The 19,702-nt window shown below is 42.3% G+C and overlaps 1 protein-coding gene across 3 annotated transcripts in view; it reads left to right on the top strand.

Annotated features, from left to right (window-relative positions):
- LOC129862805 (thrombospondin-2-like) overlaps positions 1-19,702 on the top strand; it is a 45,149-nt gene that overhangs the window by 1,004 nt on the left and 24,443 nt on the right. For all 3 annotated transcript variants that reach the window (XM_055934813.1, XM_055934822.1, XM_055934802.1), the window contains exons 2-7: positions 44-112; positions 1,498-2,057; positions 2,286-2,370; positions 12,322-12,530; positions 18,594-18,734; positions 18,986-19,079. In XM_055934813.1, the coding sequence (XP_055790788.1) occupies positions 49-112; positions 1,498-2,057; positions 2,286-2,370; positions 12,322-12,530; positions 18,594-18,734; positions 18,986-19,079 (1,153 nt within the window). In that variant the 5' untranslated portion in view covers positions 44-48. The remainder of the gene's footprint in view (positions 1-43; positions 113-1,497; positions 2,058-2,285; positions 2,371-12,321; positions 12,531-18,593; positions 18,735-18,985; positions 19,080-19,702) is intronic.

Raw genomic sequence — 19,702 nt, 5'->3', positions numbered from 1 at the left:
TCCCTGGATAATAATCAGCGTTTGTGCCTCTTGTGTTTTGAAGGAGATATGATACTCAGAAGTCTCAACTTGCTGCCGATTTTATTACTTTGCTCCTCAGCGCTACCTCAAGGTAAATCTACTTATGCATAAAGTTTATACGGCTTTTCATCATCATTATCATAACCTCAATGCCATTTCTTTTTTTTGTTAAATAATGATGTGATTGATGTATGTTTCATGCTAATTAGATTTTTTTAAATGAATCATGAGTGAATATGATACTGTCACTTTTTCTTGGTCATGAAAGCATACCAGTATAGCCAGGGCTCTCCAACCCTGTTCCTGGAGATTTTAATACCAACCCTGTTCATGGAGAGCTACCGTCCTGTAGATTTTAACTCCAACCCTGTTCCTGGAGAGCTACCGTCCTGTAGATTTTAACTCCAACCCTGTTCCTGGAGAGCTACCGTCCTGTAGATTTTAACTCCAACCCTGTCCTGGAGAGCTACCTTCCTGTAGATTTTAACTCCAACCCTGTCCTGGAGAGCTACCGTCCTGTAGATTTTAATACCAACCCTGTTCATGGAGAGCTACTATTCTGTAGATTTTAACTCCAACCCTGTTCATGGAGAGCTACTATTCTGTAGATTTTAACTCCAACCCTGTCCTGGAGAGCTACCGTCCTGTAGATTTTAGCTCCAACCCTGTTCATGGAGAGCTACCGTCCTGTAGATTTTAGCTCCAACCCTGTTCATGGAGAGGTACTATTCTGTAGATTTTAACTCCAACCCTGTCCTGGAGAGCTACCATCCTGTAGATTTTTTAGCTCCAAACCTAATCTAGCACACCTGATTCTAATAATTAGATGATTGATAAACCGAATCAAGTTAGTTACAACTGGAGTTGGAACAAAACCTACAGGAGAGTCGCTCTCCAGGACAGCCAGGTCACCCATGATACAAGTCAGTGTTCAACGTCGTCCATCTATGTCTGAGATGTCGGGAGACGATGTGGTAACCACCCACTAGGGGCGTTGTTACCTTCAAGTAGGTTTCAGTTTTCCTAGGGTATGGCGGATGGGTATAAGCATCTGTCTCTGATTCTAAAGGTTGCAAGTTAGAATCCAGCGATAGAAAGTTGTTTTTGATATTTTTGTTTTAAGCCTATCCCAACCTTAACCCTTACCTTAACCATTTGGATTTTGCCCTAACCTTAAACATTCCTAAACCTAATCCTAACCTTAAAAATTCAGAGTTAATGCCTAAACTTAGACTTTTGAAAATGTGACGTCTGCAACAACTTCGAAATTTGCCTATTGAGAAACATGGATGAACGTCTAATTCTGATGTGAGACTTTGAGAGCTGGTTTTAGCCGGAACAGGGTTGGAGAGCCCTGCTATAGACTTAGTTATAATCACTTGGTCAGATTTTCTTAGAATGCTTTGCTGTTTCATCAAGCTAATTGGCTGTACACGTTCTCCTCTCCCTATCGATCCCCTGTATGACTGATTGAAGATGGCGAGGTCACATCGGATGACGACACAACATTTGACCTGTTTGATATTAGCGGTATCACACGCAAGACTCTGGGCGCCAAGCAATTCCGCGGCCAAGACACAGACAACCCTGCTTACCGCTTCATCCGCTTCGACCATTTGCCCTCAGTGAGCGCGCCCGTGCTCAAACAGATGCTTCAGCAAATCCAGAACAATGAGGGCTTCGTGTTCGTGGCCAGCATGCGCCAGGACCGCGGATCGCGGGGAACCCTCATCGCATTGGATGGCGCCAACGGCCAGCGGCAGTTTGAAATAGTCTCCAACGGCCGCGCCAACACACTGGACCTTGTCTACTGGGTGGACGGCTCCCAAAATGTTGTCTCCTTCGAGGATGTTGACCTGTCCGACTCGCAGTGGAAGAATATCACACTTCATGTTCATGGCGAAAACGCAAATCTGTTTGTGGGCTGCAGTCTCATCGACAGCTTCATCTTGGATGAGCCGTTCTACGAGCACCTGCAGGCGGAGGGGAACCGAATGTTCGTCGCTAAGGGATCCATCCGTGAAAACCACTTCAGGGTAAGATTTACTTTTGTCCAGAAAAGTAGTGCACCAGATATAGGGAATAGGACACCATTTCAGATCTTGCCCCTTAAGTAATTCTGCATCTAATGTTAGCCAATAAGAATAACGCATTCTGTATTTTTTTTACTTGACATACAAGCTCAAGGTAAGTGAATAGTAAAGAAGTGGTTCCTAGCTGCTAGTCCAATGTGACACATAACAGCCTCTTGTCTTTTCACACAGGGGTTACTGCAGAACGTTCGCTTCTTGTTCGACACATCCGTGGATGACGTTCTTAGGAACAAGGGCTGTGAAGTCACTAAGCCAGGTAAGAGACAGTTGGATTTTGGCTAACATTACTGTACTGGTCGTGTTCATTAGGCACCAAATGGAGACAAAAAACAGTTTGAAACAATGAGGGACTACCTGGATTTATCCATTGAGAGACAATTGTTTCTGTTGAACAGGAACGGACTACCTGGACTTGTCCAGGAAAGGATCATTTTAGTTTTCCATTGCAAAAAAATAGTAGGATGTTTTCTGTTGCCCTAAGAACCCTAAGAACATGCCCCTGTAGTTTAGCTAGACTGAGACCTACCAATAGGGGGCAATATGATATGTAGGTCTAAATATATTTCAAGGACATAATCTCAAATCTCATGCTGTATTATGTTACAGCAACTGTCCTTCATTAAACTTTTCTCAAACCGGTGTGTGCTGTTAGCCAACTGTTATGGTCCTTGTCATCCCAAGTTTGGCAACATAGAATGATCACAGAAATGGCCAAGACAGCACAAACAGATCTGGGACCAAGCTGGTCCTTTTTAGGGATCTGTGCTATTGTTTTCATGCTCTGAATATTCTGATGACGTGACCTCAATTCGTCATTCCCGACCTGCTTCAAACTCCCTTTTAAGCCCCATCCAACGCAGATGCGACTGAACAATCCATCCTGCTGCCTTACTGGCTGAATCCCAAATGGCACCCTATTTCCTATTTAGTGCACTTCTTTGGTCACAAGTACTGCACTACATAGGGAATCAGCGGGAATAGGGTGCCATTTGTGACGTAGACACAGTCACATGCAACCTCTTACAGCTCTGTGGTTCTGGATTTAATTTAGATAAAACCATATCACATTTCCCCAACAGACCCAACCACTTAAAAATAAGGAGTTCTTCCTTATTTCCTTTGTGTCTGGTTCTATCACTTTTTGGGGTCTTTCATTTTAGTGGGTCATAGAAAGATGGTGGAGACATCTGACAGTGTTACATCATGTTAACGGAAATCACTGTGTCAGTGTGGTGGCGTGAGGTCAACCTGTGTGTGTCTGTGTGTCTGTGTGTGTGTGTGTGTCTGTGTGTCTGTGTGTCTGTGTGTCTGTGTGTCTGTCTGTGTGTGTGTGTGTGTGTGTGTGTGTGTGTGTGTGTGTGTGTGTGTGTGTGTGTGTGTGTGTGCTGCGGTCGACAAACAAAAGGAGATACAGACGCTAACATTTGTTTCCATTGACAGTGGACAGGCTGGGTAATGATGGGTGAGAAAAACAGAAGGGTAATGATGGGTGAGAAAAACAGAAGGGTAATGATGGGGGAGGATAACAGAAGGGTATTGATGGGGGAGGATAAAAGAAGGGTGATGATGGGGGAGGATAACAGAAGGGTATTGATAGGGGAGGATAACAGAAGGGTAATGATGGGTGAGAAAAACAGAAGGGTATTGATGGGGGAGGATAACAGAAGGGTATTGATAGGGGAGGATAACAGAAGGGTAATGATGGGTGAGAAAAACAGAAGGGTAATGATGGGGGAGGATAACAGAAGAGTAATAATGGGGGAGGATAACAGAAGGGTATTGATGGGGGAGGATAACAGAAGGGTAATGATGGGGGAGGATAACAGAAGGGTATTGATGGGGGAGGATAACAGAAGGGTGATGATGGGGGAGGATAACAGAAGGGTATTGATAGGGGAGGATAACAGAAGGGTAATGATGGGTGAGAAAAACAGAAGGGTAATGATGGGGGAGGATAACAGAAGAGTAATAATGGGGGAGGATAACAGAAGGGTATTGATGGGGGAGGATAACAGAAGGGTGATGATGGGGGAGGATAACAGAAGGGTATTGATGGGGGAGGATAACAGAAGGGTATTGATGGGGGAGGAAAACAGAAGGGTATTGATGGGGGAGGATAACAGAAGGGTATTGATGGGGGAGGATAACAGAAGGGTAATGATGGGGGAGGAAAACAGAAGGGTATTGATGGGGGAGGATAACAGAAGGGTAATGATGGGGGGAGGAAAACAGAAGGGTATTGATGGGGGAGGATAACAGAAGGGTGATGATGGGGGAGGAAAACAGAAGGGTATTGATGGGGGAGGATAACAGAAGGGTATTGATGGGGGAGGATAACAGAAGGGTATTGATGGGGGAGGATAACAGAAGGGTATTGATGGGGGAGGATAACAGAAGGGTGATGATGGGGGAGGATAACAGAAGGGTCAAGATGGGGGAGGATAACAGAAGGGTCAAGATGGGGGAGGATAACAGAAGGGTAATGATGGGGGAGGATAACAGAAGGGTATTGATAGGGGAGGATAACAGAAGGGTAATGATGGGTGAGAAAAACAGAAGGGTAATGATGGGGGAGGATAACAGAAGAGTAATAATGGGGGAGGATAACAGAAGGGTATTGATGGGGGAGGATAACAGAAGGGTAATGATGGGGGAGGATAACAGAAGGGTATTGATGGGGGTGGATAACAGAAGGGTGATGATGGGGGAGGATAACAGAAGGGTATTGATAGGGGAGGATAACAGAAGGGTAATGATGGGTGAGAAAAAGCAGAAGGGTAATGATGGGGGAGGATAACAGAAGGGTATTGATAGGGGAGGATAACAGAAGGGTAATGATGGGTGAGAAAAACAGAAGGGTAATGATGGGGGAGGATAACAGAAGAGTAATAATGGGGGAGGATAACAGAAGGGTCATGATGGGGGAGGATAACAGAAGGGTCATGATGGGGGAGGATAACAGAAGGGTATTGATGGGGAGGATAACAGAAGAGTAATAATGGGGGAGGATAACAGAAGGGTCATGATGGGGGAGGATAACAGAAGGGTCATGATGGGGGAGGATAACAGAAGGGTATTGATGGGGAGGATAACAGAAGGGTATTGATGGGGGAGGAAAACAGAAGGGTAATGATGGGGGAGGATAACAGAAGGGTAATGATGGGGGAGGATAACAGAAGGGTCATGATGGGGGAGGATAACAGAAGGGTCATGATGGGGGAGGAAAACAGAAGGGTAATGATGGGGGAGGATAACAGAAGGGTATTGATGGGGGAGGATAACAGAAGGGTAATGATGGGGGAGGATAACAGAAGGGTCATGATGGGGGAGGAAAACAGAAGGGTATTGATGGGGAGGATAACAGAAGGGTATTGATGGGGGAGGATAACAGAAGGGTAATAATGGGGGAGGAAAACAGAAGGGTATTGATGGGGGAGGATAACAGAAGGGTAATAATGGGGGAGGATAACAGACGGGTATTGATGGGGGAGGATAACAGAAGAGTATTGATGGGGGAGGATAACAGAAGGGTATTGATGGGGGAGGATAACAGAAGGGTATTGATGCGGAGGATAACAGATTGGTAATGATGGGGGAGGATAACAGAAGGGTCATGATGGGGGAGGATAACAGAAGGGTATTGATGGGGGAGGATAACAGAAGGGTATGGATGGGGGAGGATAACAGAAGGGTAATAATGGGGGAGGGTAACAGAAGGGTAATGATGGGGGAGGAAAACAGAAGAGTATTGATGGGGGAGGAAAACAGAAGGGTAATGATGGGGGAGGAAAACAGAAGGGTCGTGATGGGGGAGGAAAACAGAAGGGTCATGATGGGGGAGGAAAACGGAAGGGTATTGATGGGGGAGGAAAACAGAAGGGTATTGATGGGGAGGATAACAGAAGGGTCATGATGGGGGAGGAAAACAGAAGAGTATTGATGGGGGAGGAAAACAGAAGGGTATTGATGGGGAGGATAACAGAAGGGTATTGATGGGGAGGATAACAGATTGGTAATGATGGGGGAGGATAACAGAAGGGTATTGATGGGGGAGGATAACCTGTTATGGCTGCAGCCCGACACCGGTACACCTATGACAACATCCCCCCCCCCCCCCCCCACACTGATTAGCATCGCTAGCATAGCGTCACAATAAAATAGTAGCATCTAAATATCATTAAATCACAAGTCCAAGACACCAAATGAAAGATACAGATCTTGTGAATAAAGCCACCATTTCAGATTTTTAAAATGTTTTACAGGGAAGACAAAATATGTAAATCTATTAGCTAACCATGTTAGCAAAGGACACCATTTTTCTTTGTCCACCATTTTTTCTCTCCACCAGTAGCTATCACCAATTCGGCTAAACTAAGATATTGATAGCCACTAACCAAGAAAAAACCTCATCAGATGACAGTCTGATAACATATTTATTGTATAGGATAGGTTTTGTTAGAAAAATGTGCATATTTCAGGTATAAATCATAGTTTACAATTGCACCCACCATCACAACTCGACTAGAATAAATACACAGAGCAACGTGTATTACCAATTTACTCATCATAAAACATTTCTTAAAAATACACAGCACATAGCAATGGAAAGACACAGATCTTCTGAATTCAGACAATATTTCAGATGTTCTAAGTGTTTTACAGCGAAAACACAATAAATCGTTATATTAGCATACCACATATGCAAACGTTACCCGACCATTGATTCAAGCCAAAGAGAGCGATATCGTTATCATCGTCAAAATATATTAATTTTTTCACTAACCTTCTCAGAATTCTTCCGATGACACTCCTGTAACATCATATTTCAACATACATATAGAGTTTGTTCGAAAATGTGCCTATTTAGCCACAAAAACCGTGGTTATACAATGACAATACTAGCAAAACTAGCCTGAAAATGTCGGTCGCCATCTTTCACAGTGATCTTGTCTCATGGATATCTATTCATAAACTTGACTAAAAAAATATAAGTTGGACAGCTATCGAAAGACAAATTAGTTCTTAATGCAATCGCTGAATTACATTTCTAAAATTATCCTTACTGTGCAATACAGGGTTCGCCAAGCGAAGCTATACCAAACAAAATGGCGGAATATGCGTTTAAATTTTTTCGACAGAACAACGATTTATCATCTTAAATATTTCTTACTATGAGGTGATCTTCCATCAGAATCTTGGGCAATGTATCCTTTCTTGGGTCTAATCTTCTTTTGGTCGAAAGATGCCCTCTGTCCGTCGAAATGCCCACTAACGTTCGACCGGGACCCCGAAACGTGCCCAGCGGTTCAAAGTGTCTCAGAAAGAAATGCCTCAAAATCGCACTAAACGGATATAAATTGCTATAAAACGGTTTAAATTAACTACCTTATGATGTTTTTAACACCTATATCGAGTAAAAACATGACCGGAGAAATATTACTGGCTAAACAACAGGTTGGAAGGAGGCGAGTCCGACGTCCTTCGTGCGTCAGGCGCAGGCAGCAAAGGGAAGCTACTTGCACATTTTGCTGTTTTATACAGGCCCTGATTGCGCAATCGACTCCATTCAAAGCGTCACCACGTACTGACACCCAGGGGAAGACGTAAGCAGTGTCTGTTTCTCCATAGCATTTACAGGGACCTTTAAACCGACCCCAGATCAGGGGCCAAGATGTCTGAAATCTGACTCCCTGTCATGAAAAGTGCTGTAGAAGGAGTTCTGTTCCACTCAGAGACAAAATTCCAACGGCTATAGAAACTAGAGAGTGTTTTCTATCCAATAAAAATAATAATATGCATTATGTATGAGCAAGAATTGAGTACGAGGCCGTTTGAAATGGGCACCATTTAGCTGGCTACTCAGTAACGCCCCCTGCAGCCATAAGAAGATAACAGAAGGGTATTGATGGGGAGGATAACAGAAGGGTATTGATGGGGGAGGATAACAGAAGGGTATTGATGGGGGAGGATAACAGAAGGGTATTGATGGGGGAGGAAAACAGAAGGGTATTGATGGGGGAGGATAACAGAAGGGTATTGATGGGGGAGGATAACAGAAGGGTCATGATGGGGGAGGATAACAGAGGGGTATTGATGGAGGAGGAAAACAGAAGGGTATTGATGGGGGAGGATAACAGAAGGGTCATGATGGGGGAGGAAAACAGAAGGGTATTGATGGGGGAGGAAAACAGAAGGGTAATAATGGGGGAGGAAAATAAAAGAGTAATGATAGGGGAGGATAACAGAAGGGTATTGATGGGGGAGGATAACAGAAGGGTATTGATGGGGAGGATAACAGATTGGTAATGATGGGGGAGGATAACAGATTGGTAATGATGGGGGAGGATAACAGAAGGGTCATGATGGGGGAGGAAAACAGAAGGGTATTGATGGGGGAGGAAAACAGAAGGGTCGTGATGGGGGAGGAAAACAGATTGGTAATGATGGGGGAGGATAACAGAAGGGTAATAATGGGGGAGGAAAATAAAAGAGTAATGATAGGGGAGGATAAAAGAAGGGTAATGATGGGGGAGGATAACAGAAGGGTAATGATGGGGGAGGATAACAGAAGGGTATTGATGGGGGAGGATAACAGAAGGGTAATGATGGGGGAGGAAAACAGAAGGGTAATGATGGGGGAGGAAAACAGAAGGGTATTGATGGGGGAGGATAACAGAAGGGTATTGATGGGGAGGATAACAGAAGGGTAATGATGGGGGAGGAAAACAGAAGGGTATTGATGGGGGAGGATAACAGAAGGGTATTGATGGGGGAGGATAACAGAAGGGTATTGATGGGGGAGGAAAACAGATTGGTAATGATGGGGGAGGAAAACAGAAGGGTATTGATGGGGGAGGAAAACAGATTGGTAATGATGGGGGAGGAAAACAGAAGAGTAATGATGGGGGAGGAAAACAGATTGGTAATGATGGGGGAGGAAAACAGAAGAGTAATGATGGGGGGAGAAAAACAGAAGAGAAAGCCAAATACTATGCTGGAAGGAGTAGGGACTGGGAGTTTCCACTTTCCCTCATGAACACACACAGGATATTAGCCTCTCTGCTACTGAAGCTGGATATGGGGCCCTGTAATCCTCAGTAGGGTCTTCTGAGAAGGTCCAGAAACCCCAGGGTGCGTGTGTGTGCGTGCGTGTGCGCGCGCGCGTGTGCGTGTGTGCGTGCGTGCGTGTGTGTGTGTGTGGCTCCACTGTTGACACAAGTGTGTTTCCATTCTAACTGAGTGAGCAGATTTTCTGTTTGACAAATGTCACCGAGGCTTCCCAGTGAGTCACTGGAAAAAGCTTAGATGCTCCTACCAGCGAAGCTCTGACCCTGGTTCAGAAAGCTCAAAAGTCACTCATAAAATAAAATATCAAAATTAAAACTGCCACGTTGTTAAGTTAACGATAAGCATTTGAAATATCTTATGTTTCTTCCCCCCTATCTCAATCAAAATGAGAGGAAAAAAGAGAAAGAGGAGAGGAAAGAGGACAGGAAGAGGAGAGGAAAGAGGAGAGGAAATAAGGGAAAGAGGAGAGGAAAGAGGACAGGAAGAGGAGAGGAAAGAGGAGAGGAAAGAAGGGAAAGAGGAGAGGAAAGAGGAGAGGAAAGAAGGGAAAGAGGAGAGGAAAGGAGTCATGAATCAACCAGATCCACATACATGTTTTAAAGGCATACACACACACACACACACACACACACACACACACACATAGCAACAGCTGGAAACATATTTGGAAGATTTGCATGAGTCCACCAGACTTTAGGGGGGGAAAGGAAGTAAAACATCTTTGTCCATTTTGGCCGCAGTGGGACATCTTGTGGTTAAACAGGGACAGCCTGACTTGGACCTAGCCTGATTTACAGCCCCTAACCACCAATTAATCTCTGACCATTTACATGGCTGACCCAGAGACAACTACTGCACATGTCTAATGGCACGCACACACGCACACACACACACACACTCACACTCACACACACACTCACACACACACTCACACACACACACACACACACACCTGGCTGGAGATGCTGCATTCCTCAGGCCTTTCCTCACCAGGACCCCCAATCTGACACACCAGTCTGTGGCCACTCATCAACATAATGTTCTATCGAGTTTATCATGTTTAAGCAGCACAACTGTTAAGCAGATGTATGTTATATCTATGGACAGTTTATCATGTTGTAGGACTTCCTAATAGTCTGTCACTTGTAGTGAGACCTTTGTGATCCATTAAAACCACAGGATTATGAGTGAGACAACGTGGATCATAGAAGAGATGCATATTGCATAGTGATTGTAAACTGTAGGGACTGTTGACACAATACAAAAGAAAGCAAGTGGTCATAACAAAAGCATTATCTGTGTCTATGATAAAATGGTCATAACAAAAGCATTATCTGTATCTATGATAAAATGGTCATAACAAAAGCATTATCTGTGTCTATGATAAAATGGTCATAACAAAAGCATTATCTGTATCTATGATAAAATGGTCATAACAAAAGCATTATCTGTGTCTATGATAAAATGGTCATAACAAAAGCATTATCTGTGTCTATCATACAATGGTCATAACAAAAGCATTATCTGTGGCCATGAAACAAACAAAGGATGCAACAAATAGAGCAGAAAAACCTAGTCTTGCCATAAGTGTTGGCATGACAGCACAGACAGACATGACCATAAGAGTTGGCAAGACAGCACAGACAGACATGAACATATGATGACCAGGATCAGTGTCAGTGTGTTGGACATGATGACCAGGATCAGTGTCAGTGTGTTGGACATGATGACCAGGATCAGTGTCAGTGTGTTGGACATGAACAGAATCAGTGTCAGTGTGTTTGACATGATGACCAGGATCAGTGTCAGTGTGTTGGACATGATGACCAGGATCAGTGTCAGTGTGTTGGACTTGACCAGAATCAGTGTCAGTGTGTTGGATATGATGACCAGAATCAGTGTCAGTGTGTTGGACATGATGACCAGCATTGGTGTCAGTGTGTTGGACATGACAGCACAGACAGACATGACCATAAGAGTTGGCAAGACAGCACAGACAGACATGAACATATGATGACCAGGATCAGTGTCAGTGTATTGGACATGATTTACCAGGCTCAGTGTCAGTGTGTTGGACATGATGACCAGAATCAGTGTCAGTGTGTTGGACATGATGACCAGCATTGGTGTCCGTGTGTTGGACATGACAGCACAGACAGACATGACCATAAGAGTTGGCAAGACAGCACAGACAGACATGAACATATGATGACCAGGATCAGTGTCAGTGTATTGGACATGATTTACCAGGCTCAGTGTCAGTGTGTTGGACATGATGACCAGGATCAGTTGTCCGTGTGTTGGACATGAACAAAATCAGTGTTAGTGTTTTGGACATGACCAGGCTCAGTGTCAGTGTGTTGGACATGATAACCAGGATCAGTGTCCGTGTGTTGGACATGATGACCAGGATCAGTGTCAGTGTGTTGGACATGATGACCAGGATCATTGTCAGTGTGCTGGACATGATCAGGCCACTTTGGCTTCCTGCTGTAGATCAGCACTTTATCCGTGAACAGAGAACACAGAGAGAGAAGATGGAGAATTCTAGGACCGCGTCCCAAAAGGCATCCTATTCCCTATATAGTGCACCATACGGCCCCTGGTCAAAGGTTGTGCCCTACAAAGGGGATACTGTGCCAGTTGGGACATACTACGTTGCTAGACAGGCTGAGGCCCCATGTTAAAAATAAAAAGGAAGTGGATGATGAAAGAGAACAATGTGCTTCACATTGAGGACTCTACTGAGTGCCCTCCATAATCTCTGGGGTCATGAAGATTTAAGAGGCATCACGTTGTGAGCAGACAGCTCTATTAGGAGTTGTCTTCTACACCTCCTCAGATTCTGTGTGCTTTCTGATGATATAGTTCACATAGATGGAAGACTTCATTTCCTAAAGTGAAACATATGCAATCCCTCAATCTCCATGCTGTTTCTGCTCAATGACATCTGTTTTAAGAACTCATTAAAACGATCTTAACAGATAGGAAAGACTGAAAATAAATGAATTATGTGATGAAGTTCATTGTGCTTTCCTCTTGATCATCATGTAATGATCATCAATTCTTCATCCATTCTCCCTCTCTCTCTGTCCATCTGTACCCCCCGTCCACATCCCCGTCCCCGTCCTCCTGTCAGAAGACACCAACACGGTGGTGAGTGAGAGCACAGACATGGTGGATGTGAGTTCCTCCACCGCCATCACCACTAACTTCATTGGCCAGAAGACAGAGAATCTGGGAGCAGATATGTGTGAACGATCCTGTGAGGAACTCAGCACCATGTTCCAGGAGCTCAAAGGACTGCGGGTTGTAGTGGGGAACCTCATTGACGGCCTGCAGAAAGTGGTATGTACAGATGTCCTCTGATCATGGGGGGGGGGGGTGCTCCATACTTTCTGTCTTGTCTGCTATCAGTTTGTCTTGTCTACTATCAGCTGGTCTTGTCTACTATCAGCTGGTCTTGTCTACTATCAGTTGGTCTTGTCTACTATCAGTTGGTCTTGTCTACTATCAGTTGGTCTTGTCTACTATCAGTTGGTCTTGTCTACTATCAGTTGGTCTTGTCTACTATCAGTTTGTCTTGTTTACTATCAGTTTGTCTTGTATACTATCAGTTTGTCTTGTCACCTATCAGTTTGTCTTGTCACCTATCAGTTTGTCTTGTTTACTTTCATTTTGTCTTGTTTACTATCAGCTTGTCTTGTCTACTATCAGTTTGTCTTGTTGACTATCAGTTTGTCTTGTTGACTATCAGTTGGTCTTGTCTCCTATCAGTTTGTCTTGTCTCCTATCAGTTTGTCTTGTCTACTATCAGCTGGTCTTGTCTACTATCAGCTGGTCTTGTCTACTATCAGTTGGTCTTGTCTACTATCAGTTGGTCTTGTCTACTATCAGTTGGTCTTGTCTACTATCAGTTGGTCTTGTCTACTATCAGTTGGTCTTGTCTACTATCAGTTGGTCTTGTCTACTATCAGTTGGTCTTGTCTACTATCAGTTGGTCTTGTCTACTATCAGTTGGTCTTGTCTACTATCAGTTTGTCTTGTCTACTATCAGTTTGTCTTGTCTACTATCAGTTTGTCTTGTTTACTATCAGTTTGTCTTGTATACTATCAGTTTGTCTTGTCACCTATCAGTTTGTCTTGTTTACTTTCATTTTGTCTTGTCTACTATCAGTTTGTCTTGTTGACTATCAGTTGGTCTTGTCTACTATCAGTTTGTCTTGTCTCCTATCAGTTTGTCTTGTCTCCTATCAGTTTGTCTTGTTTACTATCAGTTTGTCTTGTTTACTATCAGTTTGTCTTGTCTACTATCAATTTGTCTTGTTTACTATCAGTGTGTCTTGTCGACTATCAGTGTGTCTTGTCGACTATCGGTTGGTCTTGTCGACTATCGGTTGGTCTTGTCTCCTATCAGTTTGTCTTGTTTACTTTCAATTTGTCTTGTCTACTATCAATTTGTCTTGTCTACTATCAATTTGTCTTGTCTACTATCAATTTGTCTTGTCTACTATCAATTTGTCTTGTCTACTATCAATTTGTCTTGTCTACTATCAATTTGTCTTGTCTACTATCAGGTGGTCTTGTCTACTATCAGTTGGTCTTGTCTACTATCAGGTGGTCTTGTCTACTATCAGTTTGTCTTGTCTACTATCAGTTTGTCTTGTTTACTATCAGTTTGTCTTGTTTACTATCAGTTTGTCTTGTCTACTATCAATTTGTCTTGTTTACGATCAGTTTGTCTTGTCTACTATCAGTTTGCCTTGTTTACTATCAGTTTGCCTTGTCTACTATCAGTTTGCCTTGTCTACTATCAGTTTGCCTCGTCTACTATCAGTTTGCCTCGTCTACTATCAGTTTGCCTCTACTATCAGTTGGTCTTGTCAACTATCAGTTTGTCTTGTCAACTATCAGTTTGTCTGGTCTACTATCAGTTGGTCTTGTCTACTATCAGTTTGTCTTGTCTACTATCAGTTTGTTTTGTCTACTATCAGTTTGTCTTGTTTACTTTCAGTTGGTCTTGTATACTATCAGTTGATCTTGTCTACTATCAGTTTGTCTTGTTTACTATCAGTTTGTCTTGTCTCCTATCAGTTTGTCTTGTTTACTATCAGTTTGTCTTGTTTACTATCAGTTTGTCTTGTTTACTATCAGTTTGTCTTGTCTACTATCAATTTGTCTTGTTTACTATCAGTGTGTCTTGTCGACTATCAGTTGGTCTTGTCGACTATCAGTTGGTCTTGTCTCCTATCAGTTGGTCTTGTCTCCTATCAGTTTGTCTTGTTTACTTTCAATTTGTCTTGTCTACTATCAATTTGTCTTGTCTACTATCAATTTGTCTTGTCTACTATCAATTTGTCTTGTCTACTATCAATTTGTCTTGTCTACTATCAATTTGTCTTGTCTACTATCAGGTGGTCTTGTCTACTATCAGTTGGTCTTGTCTACTATCAGGTGGTCTTGTCTACTATCAGTTTGTCTTGTCTACTATCAGTTTGTCTTGTTTACTATCAGTTTGTCTTGTTTACTATCAGTTTGCCTCGTCTACTATCAGTTTGCCTCGTCTACTATCAGTTTGCCTCTACTATCAGTTGGTCTTGTCAACTATCAGTTTGTCTTGTCAACTATCAGTTTGTCTGGTCTACTATCAGTTGGTCTTGTCTACTATCAGTTTGTCTTGTCTACTATCAGTTTGTTTTGTCTACTATCAGTTTGTCTTGTTTACTTTCAGTTGGTCTTGTATACTATCAGTTGATCTTGTCTACTATCAGTTTGTCTTGTTTACTATCAGTTTGTCTTGTCTCCTATCAGTTTGTCTTGTCTCCTATCAGTTTGTCTTGTTTACTATCAGTTTGTCTTGTTTACTATCAGTTTGTCTTGTTTACTATCAGTTTGTCTTGTTTACTATCAGTTTGTCTTGTCTACTATCAATTTGTCTTGTTTACTATCAGTGTGTCTTGTCGACTATCAGTTGGTCTTGTCTATCAGTTGGTCTTGTCTCCTATCAGTTTGTCTTGTCTCCTATCAGTTTGTCTTGTTTACTTTCAATTTGTCTTGTCTACTATCAATTTGTCTTGTCTACTATCAATTTGTCTTGTCTACTATCAATTTGTCTTGTCTACTATCAATTTGTCTTGTCTACTATCAATTTGTCTTGTCTACTATCAGGTGGTCTTGTCTACTATCAGGTGGTCTTGTCTACTATCAGTTTGTCTTGTCTACTATCAGTTTGTCTTGTTTACTATCAGTTTGTCTTGTTTACTATCAGTTTGTCTTGTCTACTATCAATTTGTCTTGTTTACTATCAATTTGTCTTGTTTACGATCAGTTTGTCTTGTCTACTATCAGTTTGTCTTGTTTACTATCAGTTTGCCTTGTCTACTATCAGTTTGCCTTGTCTACTATCAGTTTGCCTCGTCTACTATCAGTTTGCCTCGTCTACTATCAGTTTGCCTCGTCTACTATCAGTTTGCCTCGTCTACTATCAGTTTGCCTCGTCTACTATCAGTTTGCCTCGTCTACTATCAGTTTGCCTCTACTATCAGTTGGTCTTGTCAACTATCAGTTTGTCTTGTCAACTATCAGTTTGTCTGGTCTACTATCAGTTGGTCTTGTCTACTATCAGTTTGTCTTGTCTACTATCAGTTTGTTTTGTCTACTATCAGTTTGTCTTGTTTACTTTCAGTTGGTCTTGTATACTATCAGTTGATCTTGTCTACTATCAGTTTGTCTTGTTTACTATCAGTTGGTCTTGTCTATTATCAGTTTGTCTTGTTTACTATTAGTTTGTCTTGTTTACTATCAGTTTGTCTAGTCTACTATCAATTTGTCTTGTTTACTATCAGTGTGTCTTGTTGACTATCAGTTTGTCTTGTTGACTATCAGTTTGTCTTGTCTACTATCAGTTTGTCTTGTTTACTTTCAGTTTGTCTTGTTTACTATCAGTTGGTCTTGTTTACTATCAGTTTGTCTTGTTTACTATCAGTTTGTCTTGTCTACTATCAATCTGTCTTGCCTACTATCAATTTGTCTTGTTTACTATCAATTTGTCTTGTCTACTATCAATTTGTCTTGTTTACTATCAGTGTGTCTTGTCTATTATCGGTTTGTCTTGTTTACTATCAGTGTGTCTTGTCTACTATCAGGTGGTCTTGTCTACTATCAGGTGGTCCTGTCTACTATCAGTTTGTCTTGTTTATTATCAGTTTGTCTTGTTTACTATCAGTTTGTCTTGTTTACTATCAATTTGTCTTGTCTACTATCAATTTGTCTTGTTTACTATCGGTGTGTCTTGTCTATTATCGGTTTGTCTTGTTGACTATCAGTTGGTCTTGTCTACTATCAGTTTGTCTTGTCTCCTATCAGTTTGTCTTGTTTACTATCAGTTTGTCTTGTTTACTATCAGTTTGTCTTGTTTACTATCAGTTTGTCTTGTTTACTATCAGTTTGTCTTGTTTACTATCAGTTTGTCTTGTTTACTATCAGTTTGTCTTGTCTACTATCAATTTGTCTTGTTTACAATCAGTGTGTCTTGTCTATTATCAGTTTGTCTTGTCTCCTATCAGTTTGTCTTGTCTCCTATCAGTTTGTCTTGTTTACTTTCAGTTTGTCTTGTCTACTATCAATTTGTCTTGTCTACTATCAGTTTGTCTTGTCTACTATCAGTGTGTCTTGTTTACTATCAGTTTGCCTCGTCTACTATCAGTTTGCCTCGTCAACTATCAGTTTGCCTCGTCAACTATCAGTTTGTCTCGTCAACTGTCAGTTTGTCTCGTCAACTGTCAGTTTGTCTCGTCAACTGTCAGTTTGTCTGGTCTACTATCAGTTGGTCTTGTCTACTATCAGTTGGTCTTGTCTACTATCAGTTTGTCTTGTCTACTATCAGTTTGTCTTGTCTACTATCAGTTTGTCTTGTCTACTATCAGTTTGTCTTGTCTACTATCAGTTTGTCTTGTCTACTATCAGTTTGTCTTGTCTACTATCAGTTTGTCTTGTCTACTATCAGTTTGTCTTGTCTACTATCAGTTTGTCTTGTCTACTATCAGTTTGTCTTGTCTACTATCAGTTTGTCTTGTCTACAACCAGTTTTCTATGGAACTGTGTTTGTGAACAAATTAGTGCACTCCATGAACTAATGTTACCAGTTACCTTGATTCTTTAAAATAATGTTTATGGAATGATAGACTAGGTGTAACCGAGAAGATTGGGGAACATTTGGGAGTCGGTATAAATATTGAAGTCTTCTTTGGGGGTTAACATGAGAGATTTTCTAGAGAGCTGCTGATAAAGCAAACCAAAGACCCTGTTGAAGTCATGAAGCAAGGCGTGGTAGAACTACTAAAGCAGTGGAGCTAACTGTGTGGTCAGAGTCAGAGTGTGAATCAATGAGGCTGGTTTTATGGCACGTAACATGTGGATATAGGAAGTGTTCCCAACTTCCCTTGGCTGTGATTGGCTTCAGCTAGCGGCTCCTCTCAAGCCTGATATCTGGCTGTGTTTAAACAGACCATGTGCTTCATTCTCTTTCCTCTGTGTGTGTGTGTGTGGTGTGTGGTGTGTGGTGTGTGGTGTGTGCGTGCGTGCGTGCGTGCGTGCTCACTGTGAACAGCTACGGTCCCCAAGGCTCTTCCAGACCAAGTGGTGTCTCATAACACTGAAATGGAGCTACACTACCCTCTGTGGTATCACACACACAATCTCACACACAAACACATAATCACACACACACACACACACACACACACACTTAACTTAATAAAGTGACCTCACGTGTTGCCCTCCTTGAAGCAGTAAGATTGTCAGGAGCAACATGTACTGTAGCTCCCTATAGCTTCCTCCCAGATGGAGGGAGGTATGAAGTTATTATATGTGTCTGTCTGTTGGGGTCTCCTCAGACAAAGAAAACAGGCTAGCTCCATGCATCTTCCTTTCATATGGATAGAGTTGTGCATCCTATGTGCTTTTATTGTCATTTTTTTTGCTTTAAGAAAGCTTTTTGACTGTAGGCTATGTTTTTCTGGCTGTCGTATCCTCAGACAGGCTTTTACTGTAGAGCAGGGGTGTCAAACTCATTTTGCCCCGGGGCCGCATTCGGTCTTCAATGAGGTCCAGAGGGTTTTACTGAAAATGTGTTGTATCTCCTCACTGTCAACATTTTTACTCAAACCAACCCTGCTGTAGAGTCTAGACTATGTGTGTCTGTCTGTGTCTGTATCCTCTCTCCTCAGGCTGAGTAAAAACCAGTGATGAACTATGTCTGTTGGTCTGTGTCTCTATGTCTCTATGTCTCTATGTCTCTATGTCTCTATGTCTCTATGTCTCTGTGTGTGTGTGTGTGTGTGTGTGTGTGTGTGTGTGTCTGACTATGTCTGTGTGTCTGACTATGTCTGTGTGTCTGTCTCCTCTCTCCAGACCGAGGAGAACACAGTGATGAAGGACACTCTGGGAAAGATAAAGAACTCCAAGGAGAAACACATGTGCTGGCAGGATGGACGGATGTTTGAAGATAAGGAGGACTGGGTGGTGGACAGCTGCACCACGTGTACCTGCCAGGTAGGAGACATACAAACCTCCTTTAATGGAGAGACATGACAGACACAGAATGTCTTAGGGTGGATATGTTTTTGATTGATTGATAGATTTGTTTGGTTAATTGGTTGGTTGGTTGATTAATTGATCCCAAATGAATCAGTCATAAACCTTTGAGAAGTGCCCAGATCCTGAGGTTTTACAAGACACTAGTTCATTCATAGGTCACCTATAGCAACTAATGTCCCCCAAAAATGTTTTTTGGCACATGACAGGACTCAAAGATCGTGTGTCACCAAATCACCTGTCCTCCTGTAGCCTGTGCTAGCCCCTCCTTCCTCGACGGAGAGTGTTGCCCTGTGTGTCTGCGTAAGTAGCCACTCATTCTATAAACCGTTATATTATTAAACCCTTGCAACAGACTAATCCTGATCCATAACCATTGAACAGAAGGAAAAGTAGCAGAATGTGCCTTTAATAACTGTTTCCATAAGCTTTACAGGAGTAATAGCAATTAGGAAACGTACTGAAGCGAAAAAGAGACTCCTGAGCCCTGTAAAAACAATGGCATCACATTGACCAATAAACAATTGCTTACCTTGCTTAATTTCACACCTAGCTGAAGATTAACAATTACTATAACACGTATTCTCTCGCAAACACACTTCGCTTCATTTCACATCTGGCTGAAGTCCTTTCTAGAGCCAAGGCCTCTGATGCCAGATCTGAGTACCAGAGAAACAACGTTTCCATGCATATTACGTTTGAATAATCAAGCCGTGTTATTGTTGTACAGCTGGTTGGTCTGTAAAGGGACGACCCCATTTTATTGTTCTACTATGAAAATAGCAGCACTACAGGCTGCCATACTCTGAAGTGCTGAAGTGGTCTCTGTGAACCATGACGTCATCTAAAACCCAAGCATCAAAACAGACTGCTCTCCAGAGCTCTGTTCCTCTGCATCTTTTGAAGCGTTCCTAGTTCCAACAATG

This window comes from Salvelinus fontinalis, chromosome 1 (assembly GCF_029448725.1).
Source record: "Salvelinus fontinalis isolate EN_2023a chromosome 1, ASM2944872v1, whole genome shotgun sequence".
In the NCBI taxonomy this organism is placed as follows: domain Eukaryota; kingdom Metazoa; phylum Chordata; class Actinopteri; order Salmoniformes; family Salmonidae; genus Salvelinus; species Salvelinus fontinalis.
The sequence above is the reverse complement of the archived record's forward strand: the minus strand, read 5'-3'. Positions and strand labels throughout refer to the sequence as shown.